This window comes from Xyrauchen texanus, chromosome 9 (assembly GCF_025860055.1).
Source record: "Xyrauchen texanus isolate HMW12.3.18 chromosome 9, RBS_HiC_50CHRs, whole genome shotgun sequence".
Classification (NCBI taxonomy): Eukaryota; Metazoa; Chordata; class Actinopteri; order Cypriniformes; family Catostomidae; genus Xyrauchen; species Xyrauchen texanus.
The window spans coordinates 28,185,023-28,203,779 of NC_068284.1; the positions used below are offsets into that span (position 1 = coordinate 28,185,023).

The following is an 18,757-nucleotide window of genomic DNA, read 5'->3' on the forward strand; positions in this document are numbered from 1 at the left end:
GTCGACATAATTTCAGTACAATAAGAATACAACAAGATGCACCTAGCATCATACTCCCTGCACCTAGTTTGCAAACATCTAGACAACACTGCGCTGCTTCTGATCAGACAAACCGACACTGTTTGTTTACACACAAATAGGCATATCCATACAGTTAAAAAGAAAACGGTGCATTTGCAGCTTATGTCAGCCATACTTCCTGTAGGTTGTTATTCTTCAGAGACCAATTACAAAGTTGGCACCATGACCCTCTCTGTTTACTTTGCTTCTTACTCACTGTAATTATCATTTTGATTTGAACACAACACCGTATTCTGCCTGACCTTCTGTCATCTTAAATTCCCTCATTATCCCTTGAATATCTATAGAGACTGTTCTTGAACCAGAGTAGCTGCTTGTTCTTTGAATTTAACAACATTCAATTGACTTCTTTACAAGCCCTTTTAAGTAGACCGTATATAGTAGTTGACTCCACTCAGTGGGTAGTGTCAGCTACATTAGTAATATATTGTCTTATCAATAGGCCCCTGGCCCAGGTAATGGAGGTGCTGAAAACCAGCCCATGCCAGCCCCGGCCGAACCCCCGGCAGAGAACGCTGCAGCAGCTGAGGCCCCAGACATTCCCCCTGATCCAGCAGAAGAACTGGAGCTGGATAACGAAGATGAGGAGGATGGAGGAGCTGAAGATGTGGCAGATGCAAACAATGGAGCCCAGGGTATGTCACAACACAGCACAGCAGCTTTCCCTAAACTAATTTGTGGTGGATAAATGAAACAATTTGAAAGCAAATTAGCAACTCTTCAAAGGGGATTGTAGTGGGGCAGTAAGCTCTAGAGAATAAGTTAATGGAAAGTTGTATATGTTCTTTACAGATGATATGAACTGGAATGCCCTGGAGTGGGATCGTGCCGCAGAGGAGCTCACATGGGAAAGGGTGAGTGCATGTGCTCTCTGTCACTATATATTATAGTTTATTCAAAAGCGTAGGAGAGAAATAATACAAAAAATTCCCTCCCTCTCTCCAGATGCTTGGACTAGATGGGTCCCTGGTTTTCCTGGTGAGTATGTAACGTATTTACCCAAGTGTAACAATGCATTAATCTGATCTGCCAACAAATATTTACCAAGTTATCCAGAGAACTTTAAATGGGGTCCTCATGATCATGGGAAAATTTGAAATGCATGAGAATTTTAAAATTATATTTTCCAGGTCTTGAAAAATTTAAATCTTAAGTAATGGAGAAGTCACAGAAATGTAAATGGAGAATGTACATTTTTGTAATTCTGCTCTTCTCTAAAATATTTAATTGGCTAGATATTGTTGTATTCTTTGCTTGCAAGCATAGTCATTTAATTTGCAAATTGCAAACTACTTTGGTCAAAAAGTGTGGGAACCATGTTTAAAATGATTATGGTATTTTTTGAGGTGTGGTTTTCTCAGATGGCTTTTGTTGTTTTGCTTTAGGAGCATGTCTTCTGGGTGGTCTCGCTCAACACACTCTTCATCCTGGTGTTTGGTAAGCATCACTGCACATTTGTTTAAACCAATTTATAAATTGAACGTGGTCCCATTCAGTAACCCATGTGAAAATGTAAGTATGCTTGATTTCTTGTTCTCCATTTACAAACTATCTCATAATTATCTTTTTTTTTAGCTTTCTGCCCCTACCATATCGGCCATTTCTCAGTGGTTGGACTTGGTTTCGAAGAATATGTAAGTGCCAGATTATGTCAGTGATCGTGTTTTGTTAATCTCTTTTCGTCTTTATTTACTCATTTGAATTTTACCTCTAAAATGACAAATCTTAACATTTATTTATATTTCCAGGTCCGTGCCTCACACTTTGAGGGACTCATTACCACTATAGTTGGTTATGTCCTTTTAGCCATCACACTCATTGTATGCCATGTATCCTTCCAAACTCAAAAACACCCAAAGAAAAAAACTTTCACAACTCTAGCCTGTATTGCATTTATTAGACTGCATTTGTTTACTGGGTCTTCCAGAAATTAAGGAAACATTTCTGAGCTGCATCTTTTTGAGTGAAATCAAAATATTTTAGTGTTGTCATCGTACGTACCTTTCCTTAATTCAGATCTCAGGGATTAGCAGCACTGGTGAGATTTCAAAGATCACGTCGTTTGTTAGGAGTCTGCTACATTGTGGTAAAGGTCAGTTATTTGAAGTTTGAATATGGTGTTCTGTAAAACCAGGTTTTCTAAACATATTGAGTAATTAGAATGAGCAGAAACAATGGTTTAAAGCTGAAGTATGTAATTGCTGTGCCATTGTCGCCACCATACAGCTTTCTGAAAATGCCCCCATCTGCCATTGATCAAACAAACAGATCCCCCAAATCACACCATTGGTCTAGTCAATGTTATTGTCACTCTGGAGGATGGTCGCTCAAAAAAACAGGAATTTAAAGTGAAATTATGCAATTTGTGCGATACTGGCACCATAAAATGGAATTGCAAAAATAAACAATGTTTTCAAAACAGCTTTCTGTATGCACCCCTCGCCTTCAGTTGTTCAGATAGTCCCGCCCCTAACTAACACCTTTGGTTGAGTAACATTGTTGGGGTGGGCCGCTCAAAAGAAACGGTAATTTTTATAGTGCCACAGAGACTGTGTTTATAGTTTTTGAAAATAAATGACCTATTAATGGCTCAGTTTTAGTTGATTCTGCATATTAACCTGGAATAGGAGAAAGTATTTAACATTGAAAAAATTACATACTTCAGCTTTAAGATTGCTACTTGACACTAAGAACTGGTTTTGCAAAAGTACTTTACTGTAAGAAACTTCATATGGATTTACTGCTTTGCAGTGTTTTAAGTCGCACTAATGCTATAATAAGGTCACATTAACTGAACTTGTATTACAGATCTAATGCTTTTTCTGTGGCATTATACTGAGCATCAGGAGTTCTGTCAGTCAATGATGTACTACTTTGAGTCTTGTATTAAATTAACATGTTTTGATTCTTCCAGGTGTCCCTGTTAGTTGTGGTAGAGATTGGTGTGTTCCCCCTCATCTGTGGCTGGTGGCTTGATATCTGTTCTCTGGTATTTTGTTTTATTAATCTAATTAATTCTAACCTTTGTACTTACCATCCAGTAAAGTTGAACACATGTTTCACACCCTCTTCAAAGTCGTATCCATTTATTTTTTTATAGGAAATGTTTGATGCCTCATTAAAAGATAGAGAGCTGAGTTTTGAATCGGCTCCAGGGACCACCATGTTCCTTCACTGGTTGGTGGGGATGGTCTACGTCTTTTACTTTGCCTCTTTTATTCTTCTTCTCAGAGAGGTGGGCCTTTCTATGCAAATGTTTAATCAAATTGAGATTTGTAGATCATTATTATATGAAATTAAATATAAATTATGTCATTGTATCTTCCAGGTTCTTAGGCCTGGAGTCTTGTGGTTTCTCAGAAACCTAAACGATCCAGATTTCAACCCAGTTCAGGAAATGATTCACCTACCAATATACAGACACCTGAGACGATTCATACTATCAGTGGTAAGGAAATATTTACCTGTTTAATGTACAGTTGCAGGGAGAAGTTTGTGAAACTGGGCGATGCCTTCTGGAGTGGGCTAGTCAGAGTTCTAACATCAACCCTATTGAAATGCTTTGTTGTAACTTTTAAGAGAGAGTAATTCATACCAGGCATCCCAAGAATATTTCTGAACTGAAACTGTTTTCTGAAAAGAGAAATGGTCAAACTCATCCTGAACATTGTACAGGTCTGATCCACAATTATAGGAAACTTTTGGTAGAGGTTAATTCTGTCAATCGAGAGTCAGCCAGTCATTGTGTTATTTAAGTAGAACGTGTTGGTCTATTGTTGATCAGATCCTGATAAATCCATTGGTTTACATACTTATTCCTGCAACTCTATGCTGAAACTCCTTTTCAGACACCTATTTGATGTATACTTTGAATTTAAAAGGCTTTTATTTATTTTTCTCTCAGGTAGTGTTTGGATCAATCGTTCTCCTCATGTTGTGGCTTCCGATCCGGATAATCAAACACATCTTCCCTTCATTTCTTCCCTACAATGTGATGCTTTATAGGTAAATAAACTGTATTACCACCTCATTCTGTTAGTCTTAAAACTTAATGGTCCTTGTTATTATTGTATGTACTATGTAAACCAATTCAGAGCTCTAAGATGAGAGTTGTTTGGTGGATTTGCTCATTTTCCTGTATGCCTCTGGTCAGAGATAACAAGCAGAAGTAGCAAAGTTCTTTCTTGATGTGACATCATGGCTAAAAGAAAGGGCTGTTAATATGAAGTGGTAAGTATTGTTGTCATGGCAGACCTTTGCATCGTTACCTAATGAGTGTCAGGACTCTCTGTAGTGTCTGGTGGGCTGTTGCATCATTTGGCAGGTTTGTTACACCTGATGTCATCATTCCCAGTAGAGTATTACTATAGTCTGATCCTGCAGAGAGCTAAAGAGTTATTATAGTGTCCATGACAATTAATGCCATTTAATGTCCCTTCACTCCTCACCACACTTCAGACAAGCCTGGTGTCTCTCTGTGTTTCCCAGCTGAGTTACCCTATATAACCCTGCTGGCTTCAAAGCAGTGCACTACTTTGTTCATCACTATGAGAGCACTTTGAACAGTTGTAGTGTTTGTATGGGGCACTGACTCTCACTTCTGTGGAAAGAGGCCTTCAAATAAGGGTGGTTAAATAAGGGTTGCATAAGGGTGGAGGACTTTTAAATATTGTTCTGATAGCAGAGAGAGATGATGGTTGCACTTTAATGGAAAATGCAGACAACGATACTGTGTGTGTGTGTGTGTGTGTGTGTGTGTGTGTGTATGTGTATGTACAGCCTTGGCCAAAAGTATTGGCAGTGACAAAGTTTGTGTTTTGCAAATGTTGCTGCTTCAGTATTTGTAGATTTATTTTTTCACATGTTTCTATGGTATACTGGAAAACAATGAGAAGTATTTAATACGTTTTAAAGACTTTTATTGGCAAAGACATTCAATATATGCAAAGAGTCAATATTTACAATGTTGACCCTTGTTCATGACCTCTGCAATTCGCTCTGGCATGCTGAATATCAGTTTCTGTGTCAAATCCTGACTGATGGCGATCCATTAGTGCTCGTAGTTGATCACAATTTGTGGGCTTCTGCTTGTCCACTCGCCTTTTGAGGATTGACCACAGGTTCTCTATTGGATTAAGGTCCATGGATTTGCCTGGCCATGGATCCAAAATTTTAATGTAATGATCATGAGCTAACTTCATTATCACTCTTGCCTTGTGACATGGTGCTCCATCATGCTGGAAAATGCACAGATCATCACCAAATTGCTCCTGGATCGTTGGAAGAAGTTGCTCTTGCAAGATGCTTTGATTCCATTCTTTATTCATGGCTCTTGCAGGATGCTTTGATACCATTCTTTATTCATGGCAGTGTTTTTGGGCAGAATTGTGAGAGAATTGTGGATGAAAAGAAACCCCACACATGGATGGTCTCAGGATGCTTCAATGTTTGCACGACACAGGACTCATTGTAGCGTTCACCTTTTCTTCACCGGGCTATCAATTTTCCAGATGTACCAAACAGTAGGAAGGGGGCTTCTTCAGAGAAAATTACTTTGCACCAGTCTTCTGCTGTCCAATCCTTGTACTTACTGCAGAATTTCAGTCTGTCCTTCAAGTTTTTCTTGGAGAGAAGTGGCTTCTTTGCTGCCCTTCTTGACACCAGGCCATTGTCCAAAAGTCTTCGCCACACTGTGCATGCAGATGCACTGACACCAACCTGCTGCCAATTTTGAGCAAGCTCTGCACTGGTGGTGACACGATTCCGTAGCTGAATCCTCAGGAGGAGACTGTCCTGGTGCTTGCTGGAAAATCCTCAAGCCACCTTCACTGCACTTAAATCTCTCTCCTTGAAGTTCTTGATGATCCGGTAAATTGTTCTTTCAGGTGCAATATTCTTTGCCGCAATTTCCTTACATGTGAGTCCATTTTGATGCAAAGCAATGATGGCTGCATGTCTTCCTTTAGAGGTAACCATTGCTAACAAGAACACAATGATTGGAGGCACTTCTTCCCTCCTTTTATAGCAATCAGTCTGCTCTAATAATCCAATCAGAATAGTGATTTCACCTGACTAGTACTCGTTCACACTTTCCTAGGTGCTGCTATATGATTAGTGAAATATGTTTGCTGGTTATTTTGTGCCAGGGCCAATGAAGCGTGTGCATGTGTATTATACAATGATCAGCCACAACAATAAAACCACCTGCCTAGTATTGTGTAGGTCCCCCTCGTGCCGCCAAAATGACGCCAACCCACATCTCAGAATGTTATCGCTATTTTTTATTTATTTATTTTTTTAATATTGCAGTCTCTGAACTTTTAAATAGTCCCCCTAGGGGATTCATGAGACTGTCACCACATTTATACAGCATTATGCCAAGACATTGAAGATACTAAATTGTGAACACATTTTTGATATATCGAACGGTGTTGCCACGTCGAGGCATTAATTGTGAAAAATGGGAAACAGGAAGTGTCTTATCTTCTGTGTGAGCAATGTGTAATTTAAATCAAAATTTAGAAGATGTTTAGTCTTTGGGGCTAATCACATGGATGTGACTATTTTGGTCATGGTCATAGCGCCACTACCTGACAGCAGGAATTGTGGCTCTTACAACAGACTTTAAAATACTCTTATATTTACCAAATTGTTTAGAATAAACTCAAATGCTTATATTTATTTGTTTTCCGAAAACCACAGGGTGTAAATGGACCTATTGTGTTTGGGCAAATCATCGCTGCTTGCAGCCATATTTATAATTCTTTTTCTATGCTGGAAATCAGATACGAAAGATACAAAATACTGTTTGTGCATAGCTTAATTAAAAAATTAAGCCACGCTACACAATATCTTGTTCTGTATGTGTTCCTTGTTCAAAATCCTTTACAATTGCTGAAGATAAACCACAAAACCATTTTTTTTTTTATACAAAAATGAAAATACATAATTGTTCTCTCTCCTTTTTTTCTCAGTGATGCTCCAGTCAGTGAGTTATCTCTGGAGTTGCTGTTGCTGCAGGTTGTTCTTCCTGCTTTGTTGGAACAGGGACATACACGGCAGTGGCTCAAAGGTCTGGTTAGAGCCTGGACAGTGACTGCAGGCTACTTACTGTGAGTCTTTCATGCCTTTTTCTCAAACAACTTATAGCATCTGTGATCGTCCATGTACTGAATATATAAAATCTAAGTTATATATTTCTTATGTTAGACAGCTGCACATAACACATTGGAAAAGGAGTTGATTATTTCTTAATTTTGCCCTTAAAACATTTGTATTGTTGGAACTGGATTTTGTTCCACAACTTTCAGAGACTTTCACTCTTATTTGCTGGGAGACCAGGAAGACAACGAAAACAATGCCAACCAGCATGCCAACCAGCAGGCCAACAACCAGCAACAGCCCCGTAACAACGCCATCCCATTGGTGGGAGAGGGGCTGCATGCTGCCCATCAGGCCATACTGCAGCAGGGTGGCCCAGTAGGCTTTCAGCCCTATCACCGCCCCATGAAATTCCCTCTAAGGGTATCACTCTCAGTCTTGGTCTTGTATTCTTCAGCCAACATTCTGGATATAAAAGTGGAAAATATCTCAATGTTTACAAATTGATGTTTAAAATTTTTTTTGTTTTGCTCCCTGTAGATCGTATTGCTAATACTGTTCATGTGTGTGACACTGCTTTTGGCCAGCTTAGTGTGTCTCACGTTACCAGGTGAGAGATCAACGAATATATATACATATATATATATATAATCAGAAGATTTTCCAGTTGATTATCGATATATATTGGAATTTTTTTCAGATATAAACTATTACACAATAGTCTGTGTTTCCAAACATATTTCTCAACACCACTTTGGTAAAGAATGAGCACCAGAATAAATTAAAGGGGGTTGCACACCAACCCCCTTTACCCCCTTACCTTCCGGTGACCAACTGGTGAAGGACATGGCACGTTCTAAAATTCGAAATAATTATTTTCTATGAGGGACATGCAGTCTCATAGTTTTCCATGATAATGAACTGGGTTGAATTTAAAAGGAGAAAGATTATTTACTCTAGCCATCAGTGGATGTATATATAATATATATTGTGTTTGTGCACCTTTCATATAGCCTATACTTGTATTTTCTGTTACAAGTACGTCATTTTGTGGTTTGACAGCTTGAATTAAACCTCTTCGAAGATACATACATAGAAATTGCATAATAATTTGTAATCATTCAGTTTTCGCAGTTAAACCAGTTTCATATACTAACCTGCAAACTCATTAATGTAACTTTCATTCTTGAAGAATTTGTGTGTATGTGTCCGTTGCAAGGAGCTCTAAAATACCTTACAATACCATAGTCTTTCGACCTGCTGCAGTAAATGTTATATCACCCCCTTGTGGTCTTCCAACGTTATTACGCCAGACATTCAACAGAAGCCCAACTGGGTGAATTGGAAAACGTGCAAATTAGACTTTTAATTTAGATGTCTGCTAATGTTAACATATCGATGCCTTAAAAATATAGTGCTGTGGAAAATTATTTGCCCCATCCTGATTTCTTCTGTTTGTGTATTTTTCAAACTAAATGTTTTTAGATCTTCAGATGAGATGTAAAAAACAAAACAAAAAGGCAACCTGAGTAAACCCAAAAGGTTTTCAAAAGATTTTTTGCTTTAATAAAAAATTTTTTAAAAAAAAGTTATCCAAGACCTATGTCACCCATGTGAAAACTTAACAGCCCCCTTGAACTTAAAAGATGGTTGTGCCACCATTAGTAGCAACAACTGCAACCAAACGCTTCCGATAACTGGAGATCAAATGGTAAATGGTCTGCACTTATATAGCGCCTTTTTAACCTTAGCAGTATTCAAAGCGCTTTACACTGCGTCCCATTCACATACCAATGACGGCAGAGCTGCCATGCAAGGCGCTAGCCTGCCATTGGGAGCAACTAGGGGTTCAGCGTCTTGCCCAAGGACACTTCAGCATGTGGAGTCATGTGGGCTGGGAATTTAACCACCAACCCTGTGATTAGTGGACAACCCGCTTTACCACCTGAGTCACAGCCTCCCCATCAGTTGTGAAAGATCAGTCTTTCACAACGCTGTGGTGGAATTTTGGCCCACTCTTCTTTGCAGAACTGCTTTAGTTCAGCCACATTGGAGGGTTTTTGAGTATGAACTGCCCCTTTAAGATCCTGCCATAGCATCTCAATCGGGTTCAAGTCAGGACTTTAACTAGACCACACCAAAACTTACATTTTGCTTCTTTTGAGCCATTCAGAGGTGGACTTACTCCTGTCCTGTGGATCATTGTCTTACTGCATAATCCAGTTGAGCTTCAAATCACGGACTGATGACCGGATGTTCTCCTTTAGGATTTTTTGGTAGAGAGCAGAATTCATGTTTCCCTCAATTATTGCAAGTCACTCTGGCCCTGAAGCAGCAAAGCATCCCCACACTACCACCACCATTCTTGACCGTAGGTATGATGTTCTTTTTGTGGAATTGTGTTTTAATCTGATTTACGCCAAATGTAATGGGACCATTGTCCTCCGAACAGTACCACTTTCAACTCATCTATCCACACAACATTCTCCCAAAAGGTTTGTGGATCATCAAGGTGTCTTTTGGCAAAATTCACATGAGCCTTAATGTTCTTCTGGGTTTGCAGTGATTTTTGCCTCGCCACTCTTCCATGGATGCCATTTTTGGCCAGTGTCCTTCTGATAGTGGAGTCATGAACAGTGACCTTTATTGATGCGAGAGAGGCCTGCAGTTCCTTGGATGTTATCCTTGGCTTTTTTGTGACTTCTGGATGAGTTGTCACTGTGCTCTTAGAGGAATTTTTGAAGGTTGGCCACATCTGGGAAGTTTCACTACTGTGCCAAGTTTTCTCTGTTTGAGATAATGTCACTCACTGTGGTCCTTTAGAGTCTCAGAGTCTTTGAAATCGCTTTGTAACCCTTCCCACACTGATGTATGTCAATCAATAATTTCTGGAATTTCTCTCGACCTTGGTATATTGTGCTACTGGGTGAGACCTTTTAGCCAACTTCATGCTGCTGAAAAAGTTCTATTTTGGTATTGATTTGATTTAACAGGACTGGCAGTAATCAGGCCTGTGTGTGTCTAGTCCAGCTGAATGCCATTATGAATGCAGTTTCATAGATTTGGGGATTTAGTAACTATGGGCAAATACTTTTTTTTTCTTAGATTGCCTTTGTTTTATGTTAGATTTTGTTTGAATATTTGAAACTATTTAGAGATATACACAAATACAGAAGAAATCAGGATGGGGCAAATACTTTCACGGCACTGTATATTGATAAAATAATGTGCCAATCAATTATTGATGTATCACTATTTTATGACATGCTTGACTAACACCTAAATTGTTTTGCTCGATTTCCATTTTGAGGTGTATGCTTTCAGATGGTACTATCTCACAAATTGTATTTAACTGCTGTTCACCTATTTATCTCAGTGTTCACAGGCCGTTGGCTGATGTCCTTCTGGACGGGCAGTGCGAAGATCCATGAGCTGTACACTGCAGCATGTGGGCTGTATGTGTGCTGGCTGTCCATCAGAGCGCTCACGGTGCTGCTGGCTTGGATGCCTCAGGGCCGCAGAATCATCTTGCAGAAAGTCCAGGAGTGGACTCTTATGGTACTGAATGCAAATCAGTTCTCTTTGTGGCTCTAGAAGTTCTCCTGAAAAATTAAAGGAAAGATACAGTTGAGTTCCAAGTAATTTAGAGGAGTTTTGCATCTGATTTATCGCTATTTAAACTTTGAGGAATGTTTATTTTCTCAGCCTATATAATTTACTCACCCTGCTCGTTTCCATGTAATGAAAAAGAATGGGGACTGTGAGGACAAGACTAAAAAAAGTTATTAGCTGAAAATCTTTACTTTAGCAGTAGTTCATTCACATGCCAGTATATTTAAATATGTGTCACACCAGGTTTAATGGCAGTGATAGTCACTTTGCTTTTTTTGTAATTTTTTTACTTTTGATATGAAATGCAAAGCTGAGCCCTGTTGCGGACTTAAAGTTTGTGTCAATTCAGATCGTGAAGACACTCGTTGTGGCTGTGCTGCTCGCTGGAGTGATTCCTCTGCTCTTGGGGCTACTTTTTGAGCTGGTGATTGTAGCTCCTCTTAGAGTGCCACTGGATCAGACACCCCTGTACTACCCCTGGCAGGTAAAGCACAATTATTAGGTACTGCTCGTCATGTTGTTTGGAGGAAATATTTTGATGATTACAATTAATAAATTCTAATTCACTCTTGAGCCAGTTCTTTTAATAAATTATTCAAAACACCAACTATGAGTAATCGGTTTTCCATCTAGTTGTGGGAGCTTCGCTGCTGCAAAAAAAACAATTGTGTAGGAAACACTGTTCACATCACTTATGTGGCCTGTCAATCAACAGATTTTTATCACTAGTTTTGGTTCTCCACAAATACAGTTCAAAAGAGCATTAACTGAGAAGCATTATTCTCAACTGACATGTCTGCTGTGTGTCTGTATTGATCTGACCTAGCTTTCCTTTTTGAGCTTGAACTGTGCTCTATTTGAGCTAATGAAGAATGTAAATGATGTACTGGATAAGACGTTGCTTAGATTTACAACAGCCAAGCCAACAGCAAACACATTTTACAAAATTTATATTGACCTGCAAATCGCTTTGTAAACATTATTTCCAAAAGTACTTAGTGGGGCATAGACGTATGACCATGTCATAGGAGGACAGCAAGAGTATTGACTTTTTTTTTTTTTCTCTCTCTCATCATTAAGGACTGGGCCTTAGGAGTGCTACATGCCAAAATCATTGCTGCCATCACCCTCATGGGTCCCCAGTGGTGGCTGAAGACAGTTATTGAGCAGGTTAGTTGACTATCATGGTTCTCAAAATCCATTGTTTTATTACCCATCTGGAGTGGTTCACATTTACATTTATGCATTTGGCAGACGTTTTTATCCAAAGCGACTTACAGTGCAATTATTACAGGGACAATCCCCCCGGAACAACCTGGAGTTAAGTGCCTTGCTCAAGGACACAATGGTGGTGGCCGTGGGGTTAGAACCTGTGACCTTCTGATTAACAGCCCTGTGCATCACCACTCCAGGTTCACTGTAGACACATGCTAAATGGATGATTTTTTCCACTCTTCTCCAGGTGTATGCCAATGGAATCCGGAACATTGACCTTCATTTTATCATCAGGAAGCTAGCTGCACCGGTCATTGCTGTGCTGCTACTTTCTCTCTGCATCCCCTATGTGATCGCTGTAGGCATCATCCCCCTCATTGGTAAGCATTTGTTAGAGCTCTGAGTCTCTCAATTTTTGTCTATCCTTGTAAACATCCATTTCTAGCTTTTGATGAAGAACTAAGTCTGAATTAACAGTTGGTAACGAAATCCTTATCATGCTAGGGATAATATTCATGAATCCTAAATCCATTTTGGATCATTTTTTACAGCTTTATTCCAAACCATGCAACACGTCATATCAGAATCCTATAACGACATTGTTCAACTTTTGATGAACTCAGATCTTTATTAACTGAACAGATATTAATGGAACTAATGTAAGAGCAGATACCCATGTTAGTCTATATTTTACCAATAAATTTACCAACCAATCAACTTTTCTTAGTGATTGTTTCAAGTAATGTTTTTAACCTTCTTTAAAAACTAGTCAACAATGACCAAAACACTTGAAATTTGAATTTACATTGTATTTCAAAGAACTATTCCAAAAACAGCCTAGTGGGTGCCTCCAATTAGCCTATCAGAAGCTAAATGGCTAATTACCTTGAAATAATTTTCTGGAATTTTCCAAGCTGCTTAAATGCACAGTTAATTTAGTGAATGTAAACTTCTGACACACTGGAATTGTGATATAGTCAATTAAAAGTGAAAATCTGTCTGTAAACAATTGTTGGAAAAATGATTGTCATGCACAAAGTAGATGTCCTAAACAACTTGCCAAAACTATAGTTTGCTAATATGAAATCTGTGGAGTACTTAAAAAATGTGTTGTAATGACTTCAACCAAAGTATGTTAGTTTCTGACTTTATCTGTACATGCATTTAGGACCTTCTACTCTTTAACAAAACACAAACTTTACTTTACTTTCTCAACACTCTTTTCCATACAAATTACTTTAGCCTTCTCTTCAAGCTGAGCTTTAAATCTCTCACACTTATCTTTTAGCACCGATCATCTTATTACTATTTCTCTGTTGATTCTTTGGATTTTTGCCCATGCTTTTCAAATGTTATTAGCCTCCCACCAAATAAAAACCCTTTCCGCACTTTGATCTTAAATTTCCTTTTACGCAACTATTTTTCAACTATTACTGCCACTGCTTTTACTGGTCTTAAAACAGTCTTGAACTGTTGGATTAGCCATGGCCCCCCTTTCCAAAACCCTGTGCTCCAAAGATACCAAATGAGATTTGAGACCGACATCAGGCAGGAACGGTTGTTAAACAACAGCATCAAATTGGCGTCCTCAACTGCTAGAAGCAAAATGGCATAATTTTATTATGCCTCAATAATTTGCTACAATTACGAGAATGCAGAGAATGATTGAAAGGCAAAAATCATCAGAGACCTCAGACACTGGTTACAGAGTCCAGTGCCACCACAGAGACTAGTGAGATATCTCACGCCACTTATTTGCTTTCAGGGACATTTGTTTTGCATACCTTTTCATGAAAAAATAATTTACCGCACCTTTAAGTAAGAGCTAGGTATAGGCAATAGGGGAATATAGCAGAACATAGGAGACAAAGTGATGGTAAAAATTTGCAGAATTTATTTAATAATCTTATATGCGTATGTCTCAATGCTCAGTCTGATTTTTTTCTGACCAGCACAAAAACTAGTGTTATTATACCAATCAAAGACAATGGAAAATTACTGCTTCACAACATCATCCTGTGACATTGAACACCTTGAAATGGAGGCAACTCCTTATCTCTAACTTGTGAAGACAATATCGTAAACAACATAAGATTAAGCAGAAATTATAATGCATTGCAAGGAACAATATAAAAAGAATATATAAATATATAAAGAATTGAATAAATATGTAAGTAATATGAAGGAGTCAAAGAAACAAATTAAGTGCAACACAGATGCATGTTTTCTCTCTTGAAGTCGCAAACACTCAGGTTGCCATTAAAAACTCAATTTAGATCTTTAGATCCTTCATATCCAAAAGGATCCACTTGATTACAGGCATAACACATTGTGTCTTTTTCTGACCAAGAAAAAAAAATATGATTAAGAGTTACTTTCTCATCACTTGATCATTGACATGGAATCGCTGTGGTGTGTGTAATAATGTCCCCGGACACAGCGCAAAGATTCTGCCCTATTCCAACCAGTGTTTAGAATTCACACAGGGCTGAATAAAATGTCAGAATTTAATGTCAAATTGGTCAATGTGTTGACTAGAGGTCGACCGATGCCGATCTTTTGAAATCCGGGTCGGCTGATGACCGATTAATGCTGCCGATTTATTTTGGTTGATATTTGGCTGATGTGTGCTTGTTTTTAACCTTTTATTTGAAAGATAAAATGTAACACAAATAATTACTTTAGACAACATTTCTCAACAAATACATTTATTGAACACTTGACCAATCTGCACTTGTAGACTTAAAAAGTGTAATGTAAAAACATATTGTATAAATAATGTATAACAAATATATTAAATAAACAAAGCAGGTGTTACGAATTGCTCCGAGACACGAAGGTTGAGATCCAAATGCAGCTTTAATTAAGGGGCAATCCAGACACGTAATCCAATATTCAGAGCATCCAAGAGAAGCACAGGCATAACTAGGGATGGTATCGTTAATGGTATTACTACTCTGACCGATACTGCTTATCGATCCGGTACTTCAACGATATTCTTAACTGTTCTTTTTTATATATATATATATATATATATCTTTTAATGTTTTTATTATTAAACGCGTCCCGCAATTTAGCAATAGTAGCTAGACTGCATTTTACAACAATCACCGATCGTGCTGATTCTGACGTTAAGTTTGAGTTTTAGGGAGAAATGTCAGTGCACCGCTGTGAAGGGAAGGAAGTGTGCTAGACAGAATGCGGCTTATGTATAAATATTCTTTTTATAATCTTTGGAAAGGCGAAATCTAAAATAAAATCAGACTAATATCACAGATCTAAAGTGTAACCAGGCTACGTTTGAATGTTTAGTTCTGTCACTCATTGACAGTGTTGTGCTCGCTGTGGCACCGCGTGAGCTCTCTCTCTCTCTCTCTCTCACTGCGAATAGCTAAATTGCATCACAGACAAATGGTTTCATATTATTATACATAGAAATGGCTGGCGAGATAAAATAACTTTCTCTTTATAGCAATAATACATTTATTTTCTTAATTTCTCCAGTACCGACAGCAGAACCGATAACGTCAGAGCTTACCAAAGCCAGTCCTTCAATAGCCTATAGTGCGTTGTTGTCTTTTTTATTACTTATTTCTCTGCATTGAGTGACAACCCTCTCAAATATAAGGCACACAAACAGAACAAATAAAAGTCTCAGATTCACTGTCTGTAATTGCAAAATTCTTGCTTACTTATTGTGACATGATAGCAACCCTTCTGCTGTGATAATGCAACTTCAACTACGCTATCGCGCTTGTCGCGTTTTTTCTTGAAGTTGTCAGTAACATATCAAAAGTTTTTAATTAAATATAAAGGAGTTATACAAATTTAATCCTTACCGTTTTCTCCAAGGAACTTAGCTCCTGCCTTAGGCACTGGATGAGGTCTGCTCACTCTGCTGGAAAATGACTCTAGGGGCAGCGTGCCTCGAACACGTGTTCCACAACAACACTAGGCTGCCCACAGATGCGCCTGCCTAATAATCGGCTTGATGTACTTGGATATTGGCCGATGCGATTATGTAAAAAAATGCAAAAAATCGGCCGATTAATCGGTCGACCTCTAGTGTTGACCAAATAAAAATATTAAATAAATCAAACTTTAAACATGAATTAATCGCATGCATTAACGTGTTTATTTCGACAGCTCTAGATTAAAATAATATTTTTTGATATGCATCTGAACTGTCTGATTTGATTTCTGTTAGTTTATATTATTATTATTATTATTATTATTCATAATGTGATGCATCTAAGAAAACTATGGGAGTTCTCTTTTAGGGATGATATGGTTATCACACGATTCGGTTCGATATACAATATGAGGTTCAAGATTCAATGTAATCTCGATTCGATATAATCACATTTAAATGACCAAATATTACAGAAAACGTTATTTTCTGAAACAATGTTTTAGCAAAATGCTTTTTATAATTTCTCATCAAAATAAAGTTTTTTAATGCACAATATAAATGCTCATACCTTTCTCTATATGAAAAGATCACAAGTAATTCAAATAAAATAACTTTCAAAAATAGTGGGCAACATTCAGACTGATCAGGTGCAGAACAAGCAGTAGAACTGAACAAAATCTCTCCTGAAAAAAGTGTGGAAAGTGTATATTTATATTTTAACCTGTTGATACGCATTCGTTCGCACTCGGTGGTGACGTCACTCTGTTTACATTTAATATATAATTTACTGTCTATAAATGTAATTAATGTTAACAAATGATACATCTTTTCAAAGGTTTAAGGGTTCAACATTGATATCCGATCTATGTTTCACGATAGCAATGCTCCAGAAATCGCAATTTATTTATTTGTGCCAGGAGTACAAATGAAAACATGCAATATCAAAACAGGACTTCATACATTTATTATGAAATCGCAATCGCCAGATGAATCCAGTTCGCCACACTTGGGTCAATTGTCCATGACAAGCATTCATTGAAAAATGTCCAATAGCACTTTTTGTCCATAAATGATAAATCTGAGAAAAATGTATATATTCTCCATTGTTTACATGAGATCTCACCTGAAAGAATTACCCTTCGTCATTGTTCTTCAACAAACTATGCAACCTGAGCAGCATTCATGATGTAAAACTGTATATTACCTTATATATTAGAGTCTTATAAACAAACGAGCCTGTCTCCAAAGTCTATTTTAAAAAAATGCAGCGCAGTTTCATTCATAATAGCCAAGAAGTAACGTCAGAGATTGTGTTGACTTTGAGAGGCGGAGCCTTAATTTTACTCTGTACCCTTCCAGCGATTTTACAGAGAAAAAAGCTTGTAGGAACCTCAATTTTTGTTAGATCAGCTCCAAATTTGAAACATAACTTCTTTAGACTTGTGGCATTGAGAACATTGTATTTCTGGGTTGTCTTTATTATTGTTTTTTGTTATTATAAAAACATGTTCAGCACAAAATATTTCCATTACTATAAACTTTATAGTTCTCTATCTTAAAAAAATAACAACATATATTAATTCTGATTTAAAGCTCGAAGTGTCGTCTTTCAAAAGATTTTACAACCGTGTCCATACTCGTAAATGGTAAATGGTTTGTAGCCACCAATGGTTTGGTGACATACAAAGGGTCCAGTAAATACAACCATTTAAGTTCAGGTATGTCATTATAATAGTTTGTATGGGGTGTGTATCAATAGGTTAATAATTTGTTTGTCCTCAATATTAGAATCAAAATGTATCTTTTGTAAAACAAAATAAAAATTATATTAATATTATACAATTTCATGATACGAGCTATGACTGTTTGACTGCTCCTACCGATGCAGGGCCAATAAAAGTGCCTCTGGTAAGAAATCAAGTTTTTTCATTGAAACCTGTTTGGTTGTAAAGAGGAGAGCCTCTAGTTTAATATGCCACATTAAAAATCTGTTCATTTTTCACACCGCAGTGGCCCTGATAAACATGAGTCCACATGTGGAAACTCGAACCACATTTCCTCAAAAGTAGAAAAAACTAAAACATGTTAACTTAATAACTTTCAACTCTAACACATCTGTGGATCATTTAGCTTCATTTTAATATACATTTTGTTATACTTTTATTTTATTACTGTGCAATACGATTCTATTCATTAACATTTGTAAATGTTGTAAATATATTCCTATACGTTTACTGTGCATTTTCACCGTGAGAATAAATAGTTTTATCCAAAAGCTGTAATGCAGGGGTGCCCAATACGTCGATCGCGATCTACCAGTCGATCGCAAAGGCAATGCTGGTAGATCGCACAAAATTTAAATGTACTTTTGTTAAATTTTAATACAAATAAATATAATGTCTTTCCTTCTTTTAGTTTTTGTCTGACTTGCACTTGATGAGAAAATATTGACCAGGCGAGGTTTTGTTTATTCAGTTGCCATGAATGGAATCAGACAGTTTTGCCTAATCCGGGCAGTAGCATCGCAATTTCGCGCTCTGTTTCAGAAGTCCTTGGAAGGCGTGTGCGCGCAAACCTAGTTGTCATGGCAACTGAATAAACAAAACCTCGCCTGGTCAATATTTACTCGTCATCAGAATAAGGTAAATGCCCTGGCTATTGTAATCTATTGTGCTGTAGGTGTTTTGGGTTTAGTGTTAAAACTGAATGATATCAACATTGAACATTGTTATATATTTTTTTTTTTATTAATTAGAAGATGAATTCCATGTAGGGATACATGCAGTAGTCCCAACAAGCATTTTCTTATTTTAAATGAAACTGTGTTTTTTTTAT

General features: G+C 37.6%; 1 protein-coding gene across 1 annotated transcript in view; it reads left to right on the forward strand.

Annotated features, from left to right (window-relative positions):
- LOC127648866 (E3 ubiquitin-protein ligase MARCHF6-like) overlaps positions 1-18,757 on the forward strand; it is a 32,419-nt gene that overhangs the window by 8,810 nt on the left and 4,852 nt on the right. Inside the window, exons 7-24 of the mRNA XM_052133674.1 lie at positions 524-716; positions 874-935; positions 1,027-1,059; positions 1,467-1,518; positions 1,657-1,715; positions 1,830-1,910; positions 2,105-2,173; positions 2,996-3,070; positions 3,182-3,316; positions 3,410-3,529; positions 3,986-4,086; positions 7,056-7,193; positions 7,392-7,605; positions 7,723-7,792; positions 10,559-10,740; positions 11,144-11,278; positions 11,875-11,964; positions 12,257-12,389. Of these exons, the coding sequence (XP_051989634.1) occupies positions 524-716; positions 874-935; positions 1,027-1,059; positions 1,467-1,518; positions 1,657-1,715; positions 1,830-1,910; positions 2,105-2,173; positions 2,996-3,070; positions 3,182-3,316; positions 3,410-3,529; positions 3,986-4,086; positions 7,056-7,193; positions 7,392-7,605; positions 7,723-7,792; positions 10,559-10,740; positions 11,144-11,278; positions 11,875-11,964; positions 12,257-12,389 (1,942 nt within the window). The remainder of the gene's footprint in view (positions 1-523; positions 717-873; positions 936-1,026; positions 1,060-1,466; positions 1,519-1,656; positions 1,716-1,829; positions 1,911-2,104; positions 2,174-2,995; positions 3,071-3,181; positions 3,317-3,409; positions 3,530-3,985; positions 4,087-7,055; positions 7,194-7,391; positions 7,606-7,722; positions 7,793-10,558; positions 10,741-11,143; positions 11,279-11,874; positions 11,965-12,256; positions 12,390-18,757) is intronic.